We start from the raw sequence: 22,055 nt of genomic DNA on the forward strand, positions 1-22,055 counted from the left end.
TAACTCTTTAGTGCCACCTTGTGAGGTATATATCAATAGAATAAATATTATTCCCACTTGGAAAATGAGGAAACGGCATGGCAAATCAATGGACTTGCCCAAGTTTACACAGCAAGTTACTGGCTAAATAGATTAGAATCCAGGTTTTCTGACTCCACTCTGTTTAGGTTTCATACACACACACACACACACACACACACACACACACACACACTCCCCTTCCCACCATCTCTATTTCCCACCCTCTCTATTTAAAAAGTGATTTAAAAAGAATGAGAAAATCCAGGGTATCTTCGTAAGTAAGGAAGCAAAATGTCCCATCATACTGGTAAGAACACTACCCTGTTTGATCTTTTGAGGGCTTGCTTGCCAGGTAGATAGGAGTGGTTTGGACTCTTAGTTTAAATAGATTCTGGTTTATGGGGAAAAAAGTAATTCATGACTTGCCCCATCTTCCTTTAGTCAGCAAATACTTGAGTATGTCCTGTATGCAAGGTACTAGGGTCCTATGTGCTATATCAGGCAGGAGCTGGAGCTTTGTGGAATATCAGGCAGAGGGACTCCTAAAAAATCAAAACCCTCCAAAGTAATTTTCAGATTCCAGAACAGATGCATGTGGGCTGGAGAACCTTCCCTGCCTATTTGCTCCTGGAGATGTTACATAAATCTCTGGTTTTCTCTCTCATTAACCTGCACCGCTGCACTGCCTCATCTTATCATCCTGCCCCTACCTTCCCTTACTTTGTCTCCCTTTGTCTTGCTACTCATCCCTCTTCCCATAAGCCATACTCCTCCCCTGTCCTGTTCTTCAAGCTTTACTTCTCTCTACCAGGTGAACCTTGTGGCACCTGACTTGGGTTCTATGAACTGAGACTATTTCTGAAGACCACCTCGAAAGTGAGAAATCTCAGAGTAACAACTTACGGGTTCCATTTCTCATTTTCACAGCACTGTCTCCTCAGTGAGCTTGACATTACCGCACACACAAACCACAAAAATAACTCAGATAACTCAATGTCCTTCTTTGGTGGAGATAAGATACTGGTGGGGGGAGCTTCCCTGGTGGCGCAGTGGTTGAGAGACCGCCTGCCGATGCAGGGGACACGGGTTCGTGCCCCGGTCCGGGAAGATCCCACATGCCGCGGAGCGGCTGGGTCCGTGAGCCATGGTCGCTGAGCCTGCGTGTCCGGAGCCTGTGCTCCGCAACGGGAGAGGCCACAACAGTGAGAGGCCCGCGTACCGCAAAAAATTAAAAAAAAAGCATGAGACCTTAATTAAAATGACGTTTTTAGGGACTTCCCTAGTGGTCCAGTGGTTAAGAGTCCACGGTGCCACGGGAGGGGAGCCCTGGTCAGGGAACTAAGATCCCACATGCCGCGCGGTGTGGCCAAAAGATTGAAAAAAAAAAATGTTTTTAAAGGGAAAAAATAAAGGACCGGTAATAATGTAATCAGCTCTGTAAATCTTAAATAAAAATATGAATCTTTGATCCTTAATAAAGAAATGCCAACTTCTGGCATAAAACATCCTGAAGGTAAGGCTCATTTCTTAGACTTAAAAAAATTTTTTTTTTGGCTGCACTGCATGGCATGCGGGATCGTAGTTCCCTGACCAGGGCCCCCTGCAGTGGAAGCAAGGAGTCATAACCACTGGACCACCAGGCAAGTCCCTAGACTTCTTGATATTGTTAGCTGAGTAGGCACAATGGAAGCAGGTGAATAATGAGGAGAATGATATTAGAAAAATCTCTGTTCTTATTCCAGAGCTATCTTGCCAAGAGAAAGGCAAGCACAGGTAATCCTGCTTGGAGGAAGGAGGTTTCTGTTTATTTGAAAAGACTATGTAACTTGTAAAACGTTGCATTTAAAACTTGTCTCCCCTAGCCTTAAAAGTAAGGCTGCCTTACTTTTTTTATTATTAAAAAAAAACAACCAAAACAGAACAGAACTTATTAGATCTTAGCTCTTAGCTGTAATATAGACAAAAGGCTTAGGGCTTCGCATGAGTGTAAGGTGAAGAAACAATGGTAGAGAGTTGAGAGAGGAATGGGGAAAAGGGAGATGGATCAGATGACCCTTCACCTCTTCCCTCTACTTCTTGAACTGCTGATTAATGTAGTGGGAGGATGACAGGAATCCAACCATTTTGTGTAGTGATTTTGTATCCCCAACTTGGAGACAGCAGTCAATCTTATTTACTATTATTAGTCAAATTTCCTTTGGTGGTTTACTATATACCAAAGTTCTAAGTGTTTTAAATGTATTCTCTCATTTCATTTAGTCCTTATGCTCCTATGAGGAGGTACTTTATTACTCTTTTTTTTTTTTTTTTGCGGTACGTGGGCCTCTCACTGTTGTGGCCTCTCCCGTTGCGGAGCACAGGATCCGGACGTGCAGGCTCAGTGGCCATGGCTCATGGGCCCAGCCGCTCCGTGGCATGTGGGATCTTCCTGGACCGGGGCACGAACCCGTGTCCCCAGCATCGGCAGGCGGACTCTCAACCACTGCACCACCAGGGAAGCCCTACTCTCTTTTTATAGATGAGGAACCTGAGCCACAGAGACTTAATAACATTCCCAAAGCCACATAACTTGACACAGATTTGAGCCTAGGCTATCTGATGCTAGAGAATGTTAATCAACATAAAAGGTCTAAAAAATTTATTACAAAGCACCAAAGAGGGACTGTGATATGATTTGAGCACACGATAATTTCCTGGTATTAATGACATTATCAGTTTCCACTGCTTTCAAGAGAAGTGAAATTGACACCAGTGGTTAAGAGTCCACGCTTCCACTGCAGGGGGCCCTGGTCAGGGAACTAAGATCCCACATGCCGCGTGGTGCGGCCAAAAGATTGAAAAAAACAAATGATGACTCCTTTTTAAATGAGTCATTTAAAATAAATAAATAAATAAACAAACAAATAAATAAATTTATTTATTTATGGCTGCATTAGGTCTTAGTTGCTGCACGGGGGCTTTCTCCAGTTGCAGCGAGCGGGGGCGACTCTTCGTTGCAGTGTGTGGGCTTCTCATTGCAGTGGCTTCTCTTGTTGCAGAGCACGGCCTCTAGATGCATGGGCTTCAGTAGTTGTGGCATGTGGGCTCTAGAGCACAGGCTCAGTAGTTGTTGCGCACGGGCTTAGTTGCTCTGCGGCATGTGGGATCTTCCCAGCCCAGGGATTGAACACGAGTCCCCTGCATCGGCAGGTGGATTCTTAACCACTGTGCCACTAGGGAAGTCCCATTGACACCAGAATTTATTATTTGTCTTGACAGACTTTAAATATCCTTTGGGTAGAGGCAATGCCTTCTCTAAGTTTTGTGTAAAGCCAGCTCATGCCTCATCACATAAATTCCCATAAATAGTTATTAACCCCAAAGAAACAAAAACAAATCACTTGTATCTTTTCACAAAATGGATTTTTATTGTAGTCATACATGGTTTCTCAGTACCACAGAAAATTGCAATTTAGGGACAATTTTTGGATGGTTCTTACAGAAATATGATGGGTTTTCAGAAATGAGTTGTTCAGGAATGTGGTTAATGAAAAATAAAAGGGGTCAAGAGAAGAGTCTACAGTATGTGCATCTAATTTTTACTTTTTAAAACTCCTTTAAGCTCTGATAACCCTTTTCTCAAGTAAGATCCCAACAAAATTTGCCAGAAACTGAAGTGATTGTGCTATCAAATACAAGGAATACATTTAGTTATTTGATAAAGAAAACATGAGAGAAGTGTGTTGGAATGGGCTCAGACTTATTCTCAACTCACCACTGGAGTCTTGGTGTCTGTGCCAACAGTTCAGGAATCAGCAGGCTACCTGGAGATGGGTTATAACAAGAAGCACAAAGCCCAAGGCTCTTCTCCAACACCCCTCTGGTCAGTGGAGAAAGCCTGCAGCGAGGCAAGAGGGGAAGTTGCACCATTCTTCTCACCTCTCCATCACCATTTCATCTTCTGCTTGCTAACCTTGATGTAACTTGAGAGCTGTCCTTGCTTCGGCTGTGCAGTCCAGAAGCCAGAACTTCCTCTAGGAAACTGACCAGTAGACTTGAGGTTACTCAAGGGAAAAAAAAAAAAAGCATCTCCAAAACAGAATGTCTTGCTCATGACATTTAACTAGATGAAAGGTTATCATGAATGGAAGAAGCACTGGTCTGATATTTGGGTGCAGAATAGAAGCATCAGTTGAGCACTAAAACATCCAGACTAGAAGGAGAACCCCTTTGTGCGCGTCCCCAGGGTTCTCACTGTGTCTTTTAGCGTTAAACTTGTGAGATCTGTTAAGACTAATATTTCAAGTTTGAAATTTCTAGTCAGGAACCCAGAAGTTTTAAGGGCAAGGCTACTATCAACTCAGAACCATGTTCTATCAGCACCTCTTATCTAAACTCTTGAAACTGCCTCAGAACTTGTATTGTGCCTCTAGTCTTTTCTTTATCCAGTCTACTCTCCAAAGTGGCACCAACTTTCTAAGATACAGATTATATCCTGTTGCATACTCTCCCCTCTTCTGCTTTAAAACCTTTCTTTTGCTTACAGAATAATACAGATTAAAATTCAAGGCCCTTCATAATGTGGCCTCCTAATAATACTTGTATTTCTTTTGTTCTGAGAACTGGTTTGAGCTGTGTGTGTGTATACATATAAACGTAGTATATGTATATATGCTATTATCCTCATTTAAAAAATGAAGAAACCAAGCTATAGAGAAGTTAAGTGACTTGCTAAGATCACAAAAGCTAGTTAGTGTCTTAGCTGGGATTCAAACCCAGCTCTAGAATCTGTACCCTTCAGTACCACACAATACTCTCACTTGTCTGGTTCTATCTCCCACCAACCATGCAGCCTATGTGCCTTCCATGCCCAACCACTCACTGTTCCCTAAACATGTCCTGAGCTTCCATACCTTTATGCTTTTGCTCTTATTATGTCCTATGCCTGAAATGATAGAGGACATCTGTCTGATGAAATCCCTTTTATCCTTTAAGGCTGAGGATTAAAAGCCACCTTTTCTGTGAAGCTTTCCCAAACTCTCCTCCATGCTGAACTAATCACCCCCATCATTATTATCACTTTGTCCTAGTGCTATTTTAGCACCATATTATTATTAATTAGGTACTCTATACATTATTGATGCCAAAATAGACTGTGAGTTATTTAGGGTGGGACTAACACTTATTCATCTTGGATCTCCAGGGTTTACCACAGAGGCTGACACCTAGTAGGTACCCAATAAAGGTATACGGAATAAATGAAGTAATTAAAATAGCTACCCATTGGCAAGAAAGCCTTCTCTATAACACAGGAGTTTTGGGGGTATTACTTATAAGTATGCTGGACTCGTTCTCAGGATACGGATCTATAGCAGATTGAGGGTTGGAGAAATGACCAGGTACCTTATTATTACCACAGCTGTGCAGTCTTAGACCTGGAAGATTCTAGGCTTAGAAAATTTAAATTCCAAACTCCTTTGCAAAAGAAGAAAATAGTGAAGTAGAGGGAAAGGAGCAGAAGCTAAATTCATCTATTCCTCTACTGAACACCTCTGTTAATACTGGCACCTCTGTCTAGCCTGGCTCTTTGGCCAGTTGGACAGGAGACACTTTGAGGCCAGAAAACAAGTGTCAGGAAATGAGGCAGCATTGCCTTTCTTTTTTGAAAGATAACACAGAAGTTATTCATTAGGCACTTTTAGTAAGAATGAAACAAATATGCTGGGAAACCCTGTAGGAATTTATGAGGTGATCTTTGCTTCACATGAGACTCCTACATGTACAAAGGAAAGGAGTAACTTTCCTGAAATTATACTTAAAGATCCTCCTCTGTGTATCAACAAGACCCCACATTCTTTTTTTTTTTAATTTTAGGTATCTATTCTTTTTTAAAAAAAATAATTTTATTTATTTATTTATTATTTTTGGCTGCGTTGGGTCTTCGTTGCTGTGCACAGGCTTTCTCTAGTTGCAGAGAGCAGGGCTACTCTTTGTTGCAGTGTGTGGGCTTCTCACTGGGGTGGCTTTCTTGTTGCGGAGCACGGGCTCTAGGCGCACAGGCTTCAGTAGTTGTGGCTGGCGGGCTCTAGAGTGCAGGCTCAGTAGTTGTGGCGCACGGGCTTAGCTGTTCCGCAGCATGTGGGATCTTCCTGGACCAGGGCTTGAACCCGTGTCCCCTGCAATGGCAGGCGGATTCTTAACCACGGCGCCACCAGGGAAGCCCAAGACCCCACATTCTTGACTGCAAAGAGAAAACACTATTTATATTTGCCAGGCCTAATTTTGTTCCCCAGGGCCATTGTGGCTTTTTAAAAAGTATCTATTTGGGGACTCTGATGAGTCATTGCAGAATGCTTTAAAAATTATAGGTGATGAACATATTGGTATCTGTACCCCAAACTTTAGACTATGTTTAAAAACAACAAAAAAGAATGATTTTTCTTTTCTAGATTTGTTTTAAATCAGTCTTACTTAAAAAGCAAACTCAAAAATCCCCTTCCCCTGTGGTACTATAATCCAATTCAATTCAGCTCAGTTCAATTAAATTTAACCAGTATTTACTGAGCATCCATTATGTGGTAGGCACTGAACTAGGTGTTCATATGAACACTTGTTATGACTCCTAACTTTAAGGGGCTCTCAGAGAGATACACAATGCAACATGAGAGATGGTATACACAGTGATGGTACCAGGAGCTGATCTAGTGGATTAGCACTATTGCTTGCCTTGGTTTGTGCTGTCATCAAGGGTGCCTTCCCAGCTCTATGTAGAGAAGGAAGGTGGGTAGAAAAAATCCCTGATTTTAAAAAGTCAACCTCAAAAAGTCTTGCATCACACATTAAAAAACAAGTTTCTTCACTTTTAAGTCTTTGGTAAGGGACTAGACACTAACATTTATAGCATTTTAAATTTTAATTACTAAAATAATTGAGCTGAACAACTGTGTTCCTAAACAAAGCTACATATTATAACAAAACTCTATCTATCTATCATCTCCTTTTTTTTTTACTATACTCCACAGACAGAAATTACATGTGAGTTTCTTATTATAACAAAGACATTGCGGGAATTTAGAATCAAATCTGAAGAGTGGTATGATGAAAAAAATGAATGGACATTCTGGGGGGCAGGAAAATAGAAAAAGACTTACAGGAAAATAATGAGAAAAAAACCTGAGACATTTGCCTTAATGGACTGAGACATTTGCCTTAATGGAGTAATAAGCTTCTAATTATAGCCAAATACTTAGCTGGAACATAGGAATTAGTGAGAGAGAGGGATAAGATGGAACTTTTATTTTTTTTTTTAAGACTTATTATTATTTATTTTATTTTTGGCCTTGTCGGGTCTTAGTTGCGGCACACGGGATCTTTTGTTGCGGCACACGGGATCTTTTGTTGCGGTGCGTGGGCTTCTCTCTAGTTGTGGCGTGTGGGTTTTCTCTTCTCTAGTTGTGGCCCACGGGCTCCAGAGCACGCAGGCTCTAGCTGGGGCATGCGAGCTCAGTAGTTGTGGTGTGTGGGCTTAGTTGCCCCGCAGCATGTGGGATCTTGGTTCCCTGACCAGGGATGGAACCCATGTCCCCTGCATTGTAAGGCAGATTCTTTACTACTGGGCCACCAGGGAAGTCCCAAGATGGAACTTTTTCTTTTTTTAACATCTTTATTGGAGTATAATTGCTTTACAATGTTGTGTTAGTTTCTGCTGTATAACAAAGTGAATCAGCTGTATGTATACATATATCCCCATATCCCCTCCCTCTTGTGTCTCCCTCCCACCCTCCCTATCCCACCCCTCTAGGTGGTCACAAAGCACCGAGCTGATCTCCCTGTGCTATGCAGTATCTTCCCACTAGCTGCCTATTTTACATTTGGTAGTGTATATATGTCAGTGTTACTCTCTCACTTCGTCCCAGCTTACCCTTCCCCCCCCCCCGTGTCCTCAAGTCCATTCTTTACATCTGTGTCTTTATTCCTGTCCTGCCCCTAGGTTCATTGGAAGCTTTTTTTTTTTTTTAGATTCCATATATATATGTCAGCATACGGTGTTTGTGTTTCTCTTTCTGACTGACTTCACTTTGTATGACAGACTCTAGGTCCATCCACCTCACTACAAATAACTCAATTTTGTTTCTTTTTATGGCTGAGTAATATTCCATTGTATATATGTACCACATCTTCTTTATCCATTCACCAAGATGGAACTTTTAATACCTCAAAATACTGATTACAGTTGTCAGAGCTACCACTATGTTTTATACCTCTTTGCTTTTTGCACACACTATTCCCTCTGTCTAGAAAGCTGTCTCATCCCTCTCGCATTTTATCTAGTGGAACGATGCATCTTTTAAAACCCAACTCGCTCTCACAATATTCCTCTAGGAATTTATTTGTTTACATGTCTATTTTCCATGTAAGCCTATGAGTTTTTTGAGGGTACAAGTAATACATGAATACATTCCTTTTGTAAAAGTTGTAAATAGTATACATAAAGCTCAAGTCTTCCATGACTCTTCTTCTCCCCATTAGTCTCTCTAGAGATAACAATTTGATCAACAGACATTTATTAAGCACCTATGTGCCAGGCACTGTTCCAGAAGCTGTGAATATAGCAGTAAGTGAAGTAAAAAAATTCTGCTCTCATGGAATTTATATTCCACTGGGGGAGGAGGGAAGACAAGCAAAATTGATAAGTAAAATATAATAATAATGGTGAAAACATATCACTTACTATATGCGAGGTACTATTCTAATGAGATAGAAACTATCCTATTTTACAAAGAAATTGAGGCACAGGAATCAAGTCTTATATCTTGAAAGTGACCAGGTTGGGATGCAAACCCAGACAATCTTGTTCTCTTATTCAAGAGAACTCTCTCTAGTAAGTTAGATGAAGAAAATGCTATGGAGAAAAATAAAGCAGGTTTGAAGGAGACTTGGAGGTGATAGTGGTGGTGTGAGATTTTAAATCTAGTGGTCAAGGAAGACCTCACTGAGAAACTGACATTTGAGCCAAGACTCGAATAAGGCAATGGAAGACATATCTGGGAGAGGAGCAAGCACAAGGGGTCCAAGGCCTGGTATGTTCAGGGAACAGGAAGGAGGCTGGTGTGGCTGGAGTGAAGTTGGGTAGTAAGAGATGAGATTAGAGAGATTAAGGGAAGGGGATGGAGGGGAGTGTGAAGATGAGATCATGTAAGGCCTGGTAAGGATTGTAAGGATTTTGATTTTTACTTTAAGGAAGATGGGAAACATCTGGAGGGTTTTGTGCAGAGATGTGACATGCCCTGAATTACATATTTTCTCAGGATCGCTCTACTGCTGTATTGAGAACAGACTATAGGGGTTAAGGGTAAGGCAGTTGTAATGATCCCGATGGGAAGTGATGGTGGCATGAACCAGGTTGGTAGTGGTGAGAGGGCATCAGATTCTGGACACACTTTGAAGGGAAGGATCACAAGATTTACTGGTAAATCAGGATGTAGGTGAGAGAAAGAGGGGAGTCACGAAGACAACAAGGTATTTGGCCTAAGAAATTAGAAGAATGGATAAGTCTGAGGGGTATTATATTTAAGAAGAAATATCAGAAGCTTGGTTTGATCATTGTTAAATATGGATGTTTATTAGACATTCAAGTGGAAGTGTCAAATAGTTAGATATATAAATCTGGAGTCTGGGGGAGAAGCTCAGACTAAAAATAGAGGTTCTCAATGGGGAAGGGTGTGATTTTATGCCCAGAGGACATCTGGCAATGTCTGGAAACATTTTTGGTTGCCATAACTGCTGGGGTGCTACTGGCATCTGGTGTGTAGAGGCCAGGGATGTTGCTGACCATCCTATAATGCACAGGACAGTTCCCCACAACAAAGAATTGTCTGTCCTCAAATACTAAGTGCTGAAGTTGAAAAACTCTAGACTAGAGATGTAAATCTGGGAGTCATTAGAGGATAAAATTTAAAGCCATGAGACTACATGGGAGTGAAGTGCAGACAAGAAGAGAGGTAGTCCAAGGACAGAGTTCCAGGGATTCCAAAAACAGGAGAAATGAACAAAAGAGACAGAGAAGGAATGGCAAGTGAGGGAGGAGGACTAGGCGAGTACAGTCTCGGGAAGCTAAGTGACAAAAGTCTTTCAAAATGAAGGAACTGATCAACTGTGTCAAATGCTGCTGCAAGTAAAATGAGTACTAAAAGGTGACTCTGACTTTAGCCATGTGGAGATCCCTGGAACCACAACAGAAGCAATTGTGGGGATTGATGGGCATGAAAGCCTGAATGGAGTGGCTTAAGAGAAGAGGTAAGGTTTAAAAGAAGGTAGAGGTTTAAGAGAATATATAAGGAGAGGAATCAGAGGCAGTGAGTAAAAACAACTCTTGAAGAATTTTGCTATAAAAGAGAACAGAGAAATAGTATAGAATGTGGAAAGAGATAGGAGGTTAATAGAAGGTTTTTAAAGAAGGGGAAAAATCCTAGCATGTTTCTATGCTTCTGTGAATGATCCAATAGAGTGGGAAATTGAGAGAGGAGCAGGTTTGGAGTGATGCCCTGGGGTAGGTGAGGGGATGCAATCTGGCGCCCCAGTAGGAGGGCTGGGCTTAGCCAGGAGCATTCTCCACTGTGATGTGAAGGCGGAGGATAGCAGCAGTAGTGGGAGCTGTGCAAGTTCTCTTCTAATGACTTCTCTTACCAGTTAATGTACACCTCGAGTAATATCTTCTTGATGTGTGTATCCTTAGTATAAAGTAGATGTTGAATTAAGTATTTGCTGAAGGAATACATGAATCAGATTCATATTTTTTAAAGAAGTTAAGACCTCAGCTTAAATGTCACCTACCATGCTATACTTTTGCTAAATATTTAACAGCAATTTTGTCAGGAGTAAGGAAAAAGTCTGGCTTTCAACATTTATGTCGGAAAATATTAGGAGTCTCACACACACACATCATCTTGCTCCTCACTGGATGTATATACTTTACCCAGAAAGAACTCATTATTTCTCAAATGGGCTGTACCTTTCCCCACCACCTCCTGTCCTCAATTATGCTGTTTTCTCAGTCCTGAATGCTCTTTCTTCCTATGGAAATCCAACTTACTCTTTAAGGTCTAGCACAAATGCTCTCTCCACTGTGAAGCATTTCCTGATTACTCTGCCAGAGTTAATTATATCTATTTTGGATGCATTTTATTTAACTTACATACATTAACACTTCTCAAATTTCTGTTCCTAAGAACCCCTAACAACAGAAGACAATGAATCTATTAGTCCTGAGGGTACAGTCCAAATTGGTTTACCAGCTTACATCTTTCTTTGAGGTCTGGTATTTTGTTTTAAAAATACATAACAATTTTGTTATTTTTCATAAAAGGACCTTTTAAATTTCAACATAAACATATTTTTGACAAGGAATTTAAATTAAATTCCAGTTAAATTATTTAATTCTACCCCTGAACATCCCCTCTCCCCGGCAATTCTAAGAAAACAGACACTCCAAAAGATGTGTCATGTTTATTTGGTGCCTTTGTGTGTCTCTGGTACTAATCATATCCTAATTTGAGAAATACAGATTTGTTTAAGTCCCCTATCTGGACATAAGATCATCAAAGATAGGGACATCTTATTTTCTTTGTATTTTAGGCCCTGCTTTGGAAGTGTACTTTATATAAAGCAGCTACTTAATAAATATCTTCCCTCTTGCTCCCAAACAGTATAATCATAACATTCTGTCAATATCCTTGGCTCACATTTTTTTCTTACTGCTCTCTGACTGAAGCAATAGTAATAGCAATAGTAAACAAAACAAAACAAAAAACCAACAACTCAAATATCTGTGGACAGGTGAATGGAGAAGCAAGCTGGGGTATGTTCACACAGTGGAATGGTACACAGCACCGACAAAGGAATGAACAAGGTTACATGGAACAATACAGATGGATCTTAGAAGCATGTTGAGTGAAAAAGTATGATACAATTTTTTTATTAAGCTCAAAAATAAGTAAAACTAAACAGTGCATTGTTTAGAATTAGTGATAAAAATACAACTCTCCCCATCAAAGCAAGGGAATTAAACACAAAATTTAGGATAGTGCTTACTTGTTGTAGGGAGATAAAGGATGTAATTTCAGCAGATCACACAGATAGATCCATGTTATTGGCAATTTTCTAGTCCTTAGGTGAAGGATCCAAGGGTATTCATTATATTTTCTAACTTATATTTACACATACTCTTTAATAAAAACATTATATTAAGATAGAATTAAGAAAAAAAGTTATATCTATAGGGTTTCTATACTCTGAAGTTTCTCACAATCTTTGCATGCTAATGTGAATATCTCTCCTTTCCAGGAGGATACAGTGATTTTTCCAAACTTAGCTGGCTAAGAATCTTTTTATATGCAATATCTATCGATATCTCCCCAAACAAATTTTCTATAGAACAGACCTTGGGAAACACTGAATTAAGATATAAAATATTTCCTTGATTATAACCAATTCCATTGAGGTTACTTTACCCTATGATACTTTCTTACAAACAGTGTAACTGCCTATTAAAAACTGTAGCTACTCCTTCCCAGTTCCCACCTTAGTACTGGACACCTGATTTATGAAAAAACAAAAAGCAAAGCAAAGCAAAACAAATAAATAGGAGCCCTTGGTCCTACTTCCTCTCCCCCTGTGAAGATACAGAACAAAAAAGCAACCAATGGGATTCTGCATGTATCCAGCACTGTGCCTGTGTCATTCATTGGAGTATCACGCGAGGAGAAAGGACTATCCTCATAGTCCACAGGGCAAGAGATGGACTCCTCAAAGACTGAACTGCCTGTCGTATCAGTCACGTAAAGATACGAAAGGAGGTTATCATCTGAGAATGAAGAGAGCTACAGATGTACTTTCTCACCACTGGGAACATTCAAGACCACGTCAATTTGTCAGAGCAACCACAACTAGAGGAGTAGAATGGTGACCGCCATACCAAAACAAACAAACAAACAACCCCCCCAAACCCAACAGGAAACAAAGCTCCAAATTACCTATCTGTAGCAAACAGGATGTTGAAGACTCTGTGCAAGTCTATTAATTATAGAGGTACTGAGTCTGGAGGCTTCAAAGGGGAAATTTGTGTGAGCACAAATGGAAACCAAGTTACTAAAGCTTTTTCTCCAAAGACCACAAAAGTCACCTGGCAATTGGACTACCGTCAGAGTAAATTTTACCACTGCCCCAGTATATTCGTACCTGGCATAATAATATAATTCTGCTCTCGAATTACGTTAAAGTAGTTTTCAAAACAAGTGATTTGGAAGTATGGGTGACAATAGAGGTAGTGACAATGAGTATCCAAAGTCTTTTTTTTTTTTTTGCAGTACGCGGGCCTCTCACTGTTGTGGCCTCTCCCGTTGCGGAGCACAGGCTCCGGACGCGCTGGCTCAGTGGCCATGGCTCACGGGCCCAGCCGCTCCGCGGCATGTGGGATCTTCCTGGACGCAGGCACAAACCCGTGTCCCCTGCATCGGCAGGCGGACTCTCAACCACTGCGCCACCAGGGAAGCCCCCAAAGTCTTTTTTACTTTATTTTCCCCAAATGTAATAGTAATAACAACAGCAGCAGCAAGCAACACATATTAAGTAAGTGCTTACCCTGCGCCAGATTCTCCTCTAATATTTTATATATATCACCCCATCATCATAACAGTGATATAAGGAGCTATTATTACCTCCATTTTACAGTTGAGAAAACTGAGGCCCAAAAAAGTTAGATAATTTGCCTAAGGTCATACAAGTGGACATATGGCAAAACTAGGATTTAAAAAAGGTAGTCAGTCTGTCACTAGAGGCCTTGCTCTTAATTGCTGTGCTACACTGCCTCTTAGACCAAAGAGTACAATAAGGTGATTTATAAATAACAGGTCTCATTCAAGCCCAGAAGTTCTAATGATAATCCTAGTGAAAGAACTTATGTCCTAAAGGACGCATCATTCAATTGGGGAAGGTAATACAGTTTTGCAGGAGTGTGTAGAGGATAATCAACTACATACTTTACTACCTAATAATCCCAAGGGACATCAATTGACCTTTAAAAATTTGTACAACATCTTTCTCATCATTAAAAAACATTAAAATGTAGATAACATAGGAAATAAAGAAGTAAATGAGTCTCTCATGTGTCACTACACAGGATTAGCATTTTTGAGCTTTTCCTTTCATTTAAAGTTTTTTATTGTCTAACCCAACAAATCCTGAAACAAATATGCAAACACTGGATAGGGTCTTACATACCACACAAAAAGGCACATCCTATAAACTTGTAAAAGATAATATCATTTTCCTAAACTGCAACCTTCTGGCTGCAAGAGACAGAAACCCATTCAAACTAGCTTAAGCAAAAGAAAAAAAGTGTACTCAACGACATGGGGGTGGGGGTCTATCACTGAACCAGTGTAAGATCAGTGCCTCATAAGGGGCTGGAATCTGGAACTGGAGGCTGCTTTGAAACCAGACAGTACATACCTCTCTGAATCTGTCTCTATTTCTGACTTTTTCATTTATTGGTCTCTTCTTTTTTTTTTTTTTTTTTTTTTTTTGCGGTACGCGGGCCTCTCACTGTTGTGGCCTCTCCCGTTGCGGAGCACAGGCTCCGGACTGGCCGACTCAGCAGCCATGGCTCACGGGCCCAGCCGCTCCGCGGCATGTGGGATCTTCCCGGACCGGGGCACGAACCCATGTCCCCTGCATCGGCAGGTGGACTCTCAACCACTGCGCCACCAGGGAAGCCCCTATTGGTCTCTTCTTTTAGCTTTGCATTATTCATCTGCTTCTTTCTTCTTTCTTTTGAGTTGAAGTAAAATATTTTTAACTAATTTTCTCCATACAAATTGATGATTTTTTTCTTTTCTTTAATCTATTTTTAAAAAATTATTAGTTTTATTTATTTTTTGGCTGCATTGGGTCTTTGTTGTTGCGTGCAGGCTTTCTCTAGTTGTGGCGACTGGGGGCCACTCTTCGTTGCAGTGCGCAGGCTTCTCATTGCGGTGGCTTCTCTCATTGCAGAGCACGGGCTCTAGGTGCGTGGGCTTCTGCAGTTGTGGCTCACAGGCTCTAGAGCACAGGCTCAGTGGTTGTGGTGCTCGGGCTTAGTTGCTCCGGGCTTAGTTGCTCTGTGGCATGTGGGATCTTCCTGGACCAGGGCTCAAACCCGTGTCCCCTGCATTGGCAGGCAGATTCTTAACCGATGCACCACCAGGGAAGTCCCAAATTGATGGTTTTTTTAAATTTATTTTTAAGAATCAGGAGCAGTTAACTTCAGGGTTGGAAGGGCATGGTGTGAAGCTATAAACGTAAAATTTTTCTGGCTGGCAAATTAGTATTTAAGCATCTTAAAAATGTTAATATTCTCTGATGCAGTAATTTCATCTCAACATTGCTAGTAGTGCATTGAATCTAGGATCACAAAAATCTGAACCTAAGTTCTAGCTTTGCACTTCCTTGCTATATGACCTAAGGCAAACTACTTAATTGTCTTCTCTTAATGTTTCAGTTTCTTCACTTGAAAATTGGAACCACAAGAATATTACCGTTCGGATCATGAAGATTAAATGAGATAATATATGAAATGAAGTCAGAAGAGTGTCTGGCATATAGTACATGCCCAATTACTATTATCCCAAGTGAACAAATGGACAAGTGTGTAAAGATGTATATAAAATCATGTTTGTTATAGCACTGTTTATAAGAGTAAAAAAAATATAAACAATGAATATCAAAAAATATTTGTTTTGTTCACTGTCATACATCTAGTCTCAAGATAGCTCTTGGAATACATAGGTGCTCAGTAAGTACTTGCTGAGTGAACAAAAAACTGAGGATTGGTTAAATAAGTTGTGGCACAATCGGACAATAGAATGCTATTCAGTTATTAAAAATGACATATATAAGTATTTTCATTGAAAGTACACATATAGTATATTCCACTTTATTTAAACATACATGTGTATACATTAATAGGAAAAAACCTAAAAGGGCATACATCAAGATGGTTGATATTTCCAATGGTGTGATGGTGGTAGTATGAATATTTTTATTATCTTATTTTTGCTTAACTGTATTAAACTTTTTTCCTATAAGGATTACGTATTGATTTTGTAACAAAATGCTATTTTTAATTAAAAAATATGTTTCAATGTACAAATAAATTGGAATCAGGGGACACAGATTTGAATCTTGCGTTAAATTTAGTTTTTTAAAAGAGCATCTTGTTACAGTTATTCATTTATATGCCTATTTTTCCATTAGACACTGAGATCTTTAACGACATAGAATATGTCTTCATCTTTCTAACACCTTGCACAGTACTTTACACATAACAGTGCTCAATAAATGCTTGTCAGTGACAGGTGATACACTCCATCACAGCTCTTGGCAATGGTGTTTTAACACTTTGGTTACAGGAGAAAAGTAAACTCTCCCAAAAATCTCTACCAAGAGATGGTAGATGGTGATGGTTCCAACAGTTTCAAAACTGATTCTGAAATACCTACAAGTGAAGAAGTGTCCTCTGAATTCCTCTTCCTTTGAAATGTAAATTCTGTCACAGGATCCTAATTTTTCAGTAAATAATTCAGAGATCAAACCAACTCGTGGTTATAGGAGAAGGTCCAAGTCTCTAGTGTTACTTGTTTAGGTAGAAATCTATAAAGAACCTGTTGATAATATGAATCGGCATCCTCCCAGCTTCAAATCTATCTACAGAAATTCAAAATGCTAACTGTTTTCTAAGCTCTAAACTGTACTCTCTACAAAAAAACACTAATGTCCTGACTTTGTCAGAATTATATTATTACCAAAGCTCAGGCATCATCTCGGGTAGTAATGAAACTAACAGCTGCCACTAGTTAATCAAGTTAGTCATTTTTATCCAAAGGGCAACACTGTCTTAAATCTCATTCTTAATTATCTCTGGATGACAGAAATCTTTAAACAAAACTAAATGATTCCTTACTTTTATACTGTTTTTCCTCTGCTTTGGTTTACAATATTTTTTAGTAGGCAGAAAGCTTCACATATTTTCCATTTGATAAAAACATATTTTGCTATCTTGTGACATTTATAAGCAAGGGATTTAAAAAAATTATAGCTAGGGCTTCCCTGGTGGCACAGTGGTTGAGAGTCCGCCTCCCGATGCAGGGGACGCGCGCGGGTTCATGCCCCGGTCTGGGAAGATCACACATGCCGCGGAGCGGCTGGGCCCGTGAGCCATGGGCGCTGAGCCTGCGCGTCCGGAACCTGTGCTCCGCAACGGGAGAGGCCACAACAGTGAGAGGCCCGCGTACCGCAAAAAAAAAATTATAGCTAGATAAATCTTCCTAAAATATTATTTCAACTGAGTGCCCAGATTGGAAACTAACTCGAGTTCAATTCCAGCTTTGCCACTTACTTACTAGCTCTATGACTTTGGACAAAGTATTTAACTACTCTAAGTCTCATCTGAAAAATAAGGTTGATGATAATAATAAAAATACCTACCTCACTGGGTTGTTATGAGAATTAAATAAAAATTTAATGAATAAAGCAGCTCTATCCAATAGAAATGCAAAGCAAGTCACAAATGTGAGTGGCTATGTAATTTTAAATGTTCTAGTAAGCACATTAAAAAGGTAAAAAGAAATAAATAACGTCAATTTTAATAGCATATTTGACTTAATCCATATATCTAAAACATTATCAACTTAAAAAATTATTAATGAGATATTTTACACTTTTTGTGTACTAAGTCTTTGAAATCCAATATTTATCTTATACTTGTGGCACACCTGAAACTAGACTAGCCACATTTCAAGTGTTCAATAGTTACAAAGGCTAGTGGCTACATTTTGGATAGCACGGGTATAAAGTATTAAAACAGTGTCTAACACATAGTATATGCTAAATAAATTTTACTTCTTAGTGTCATCATAATCCCCTCTTAGGAGTTGCTATGGATCAGTGTTTTTCAAATCATGTGCTCATAACACCAGCTAATATCTGGTGGTTCTAGGGCATGTCACTAAATAACACTGAAATACATAGTAAGAAAACTATTTCTTTTTATCTATCTTTCTAACCATCTCAAGGAAAAAATGTCAGTTTGGTACTACAGTGCTTTGTTTTTTAAAATTTTAATTTTTTAATTGAGATATAATTCATAGGCAATAAAATGTTCCACTTTTAAGGATATCATTTGATGATTCTAACAAATGTATACAGTCATGTAACCATCTTCTTGATCAAGATATAGAACACTTCCAACACCTGAGTTAGGGCTTCTAAAAAATCAAGAAACTAAAAAAAACCCTCAATAACAACAAGAGCCATGAAGTCAACCCCATGCCCTTGAATATATAATGTCAAACTGCTTTCCAGAAAAGTTACGGATTTACACTTCTACTAGCAATATTTGAGACTGCCTCACTGTACATTTATCTTGAGGAAATATTCAGAGATAGGACAAGGCTTTATCAATATACAAGATGTTTACTGCAGTATTTATATCAAGCAAAAAATTGTAAACAATCTAAATGTCAAATGGTAATGGTTAAACAGAGATACGTCCTTAAAATTGAAACTATAGAGCCATTAGGATCGTTTTAAGTAATTTTAATAACATGGTAAAATGTTCTCAGTATAATTAAAAGTGGGCAAAGCAAGTACAAAACTTTATAGACAATGTAATGTGATCCTTATTACATCAAAAACAAACATAACACACACAAAACTCAAAAACCTTCAGGTAAAGAAAAAAACACTAGGAGAAAATATACCAAAATATTAACAGTGGTTAGCTCTGAGTTGTGTGGTAGTATGAATGATTTTGACTTTTATATTTAAATTTTTTTATTACAATGAGCATGAATTACTTGCGGGGGTGGGGGAGCCTATTTTTCTTCATCCGTCTTTGCTAGTTAGAGAGAAAATAACTGAAAAATGAGACCATTAATTATTGTGCAGGCTTGTTAATGAGGGTTTATTTGAATCCAGTAGTGTTATAGAGAACCTACTATGTGTAGTCATTATTATTGGTTTGAAAGGGAATCTGGCAGTAAGAGGATTGTTGATCTAGGTTTACTTTTCCTCCTTGTCAAAAGTCTTAAGAAAGTACTGAACTGACTGACAGCACTGGGGAAGACTAGAGCTCTCTTCATCCACAGTTCAGGCAGGGCTCAGGTAATGTTGGCAGCACTACTAATACATTCACCTCACCTCCCTTTTCTACTCCACTTCTATCCTGTTTCTGAGAAGACAGAGGGATTTCTTCTATTGGGAGAACAATTCCATCTGTACTGATCTGGTTCTTGGCCTCTCAGCTCACACAGCTAACCTAACATGTCAACTGCTGCCAGCAAGGACCAGAACTCTTTAACACTGATTGACTTGTGAAGAGATAAGGCAAAAGCCAGCTCAAAACCCAAACCAAGGTACTCATTTATTTGCAAGGTACGATCATGTGCTTCAGAAACATAACAAGAATAATGACTCAGTAGATGAATGCATAATGGGTATAGTTCATTTATATATGTCTAGGAAACTTGCATTTTTATAATAACCCATATTCATTCTGAATATTTTAAGATAAATAATATTTCTCAATTCATATTAACTTGATCGCCAGGGTGATCCTGCTAAAATATAAGTCAGATGTCATGGTTCTACTCAAAACTCTACAATACACACAAAAACTTGTACACAAATGTATATAGCAGCATTATTCATAATAGCCAAAAGGTGGAAATGACTCAAATGTCCATCACTGACATATGGATAAACAAAATATGGTATTTCATTTCACACAATGAAATATTATTCATCCGTAGAAAGGAAAGAAGTATTGATCTAGGCTATGACATGGATGAACCTTGAAAACATTATACTAAGTAAAAGAAGCCACTCACAAAAGACTATATATCATATGATTCCATTTATATGAAACATCCAGAACAGGGAAATCTATAGAGACAGAAAGTAGATTAGTGGTTCCTTAAGGCTGGGGGATTCTTTCTGAGGTGATGAAAATGTTCTAAAATTGACTGTGGTGGTAGTTGCACGTATCTGTGAATATACCAAAAACCAATGAATTGTATACTTTAAAGGGGTGAATTGTATGGTATATAATTTTACTTCAATAAAGCTGTTAAAAAAAACCCCAATGTCCTACAATGCTCTCTAACTCATAGTGAAAACCAGTCGTCAAAATAGTCTACAAGGCCGTCCACGATCAGGTGCCTGACTGCAGGCTGCAGGCTCCCCCCACCTGACTGCAGGCTCCCCCCACCCCCGCAAGTAATTCATGCTCATTGTAATAAAAAAATTTAAATATAAAAGTCAAAATCATTCATACTACCACACAACTCAGAGCTAACCACTGTTAATATTTTGGTATATTTTCTCCTAGTGTTTTTTTCTTTACTTCCCTGACTGCAACCCCAGACTCTTCAGTCTCCTTGAATACACTGCATGATACTGCCTTAGGACACAGCGTTGCTGTGCCTGAGATTCTCTTCCCCGCATCTGTTTTTGGCTCATTCCCTCAGCTCCTCCAAGTCTTTGCTCAAATCTCTTCTTAATGAGGCCTTTCCCGATACCATACTGAGCAGTGTGACTGAACCCTACTGCCTCTATGCATTACTGATTTCCGTTCACCTTGCTCTGCTTTTTTCCCCCATAGAATTTATCATCTTCTGATTTACTATAAAATATACTTATTTATTAAGTTATTGTTTATTTCTGTCTCTCTCTGCATTAAAATGTAAGCTTCTTGAGGATTAGGATCTTTGCTTTTATTCACAGAGGTATTCCAATATTCAGTAAATATTTGCTGAAAGAGTGAATGAACTATTGACTATGCTCTTCTCATTTGTTCAATAAATGTTTATCTATTCTAGAACTCATAACTAGGGCAATATTACTTCTGACTGTTTCACAAAGACTTTGGTGAAAATATTTGTGGTGAGTAGAACAACCCATGTCATATATAATTTCAGAAGTTGAAATTTGACTTATTCCCCGCTAACTGAGGATCTATTAGGCCAGTATGACTAATGAGACAAATGAAGAGGGAAGTAGTAAGGGCCAGGGGGAAGTATATCCGTAAGATGTGCAAATACTGACACAGGAGATGACAGTCTGCACACTGCAAACTGCAAAATTGCATGGACCCCAGAGACATAACAGACTAACTGCTTAAGGCAAGCACTTGCATGTGTTCAGGTCACTGCTGAATCTATTTACCTAGATCCTTTTTCAGGGCAGGTTCTCTGCTTTGAAAAAGGCATGAAAATTATGCCTGTATAGAGGTCCCTGGTATCAGTTACTATCTTTTATTTCTTTGATTTCATTATGTATAAAAGGAGAAGGGAAAGCAATACAAAATTCATATTAAACTTCATATGGCTACGGAGAGAGAAGAAAATATTGACTACCACTCTTCATTCAGAAGGCAGTTTTATTAAGAATGTTGCTAAGGAGATAATTAGTTTCTGCAAAGTTCCTTGGTGTCTTAGCAGCAAACACACACCATCTATTTTAAATAGTGTTTAAAGCTAAACAAAGATAATTACAATTACACATCATCAGAGCAGGTCCTATAGAAACAACTCATACAAAAGGCCTGTAGAACTCTGTTTCACTGTGATCGGTGCTTGAAGCACTGAATACTATTGTCACAAAAGAACTATTTTAAAGAAATAAGGTACTTAAGAGAGAGCAGCTGAAATTAGAACTCTAAATGGCAAGCTGAATTTCAGATTCAACTAATGTATATTTCCTTTTAAAATCTAAGGGACATTTTAAGTAGAACAAAAACGTAAATAAAAATGTTAGAATTTTCAATGCTTTCACAGAGAATGGCAACCACATTTAACATGGAATAATAGTCCTTTATTCTTAAAAACAAAGCAGATATTTTATAATCAAAAAAACCCCTCTAAGTGACATTTATCTTCAGGTACCTTCTGGCTTAAAACTTAGCTTACTTATACACAGGCCCTATTCTCTCACCAAAAGTTACTTTCACTTCTGGAAATATG

At 39.0% G+C, this 22,055-nt stretch overlaps 1 protein-coding gene across 2 annotated transcripts in view; it reads right to left on the reverse strand.

Moving 5' to 3' along the window:
• Positions 1-3,437: 3,437 nt before the first annotated feature.
• The window catches only part of VPS45 (vacuolar protein sorting 45 homolog), a 68,036-nt gene continuing 49,418 nt past the window's right edge, over positions 3,438-22,055 (reverse strand). The window contains exon 15 of one of the 2 annotated variants that reach the window (XM_082832560.1): positions 3,438-4,042. In XM_082832560.1, coding sequence (XP_082688686.1) covers positions 3,955-4,042 — 88 coding nt within the window. In that variant the 3' untranslated portion in view covers positions 3,438-3,954. Of the gene's footprint in view, positions 4,065-22,055 lie in introns of both variants that reach the window. The other variant, XM_082832561.1, reaches the window with a different exon arrangement.

Source organism: Leucopleurus acutus (assembly GCF_964270905.1).
Source record: "Leucopleurus acutus genome assembly, chromosome: 2".
In the NCBI taxonomy this organism is placed as follows: Eukaryota; Metazoa; Chordata; class Mammalia; order Artiodactyla; family Delphinidae; genus Leucopleurus; species Leucopleurus acutus.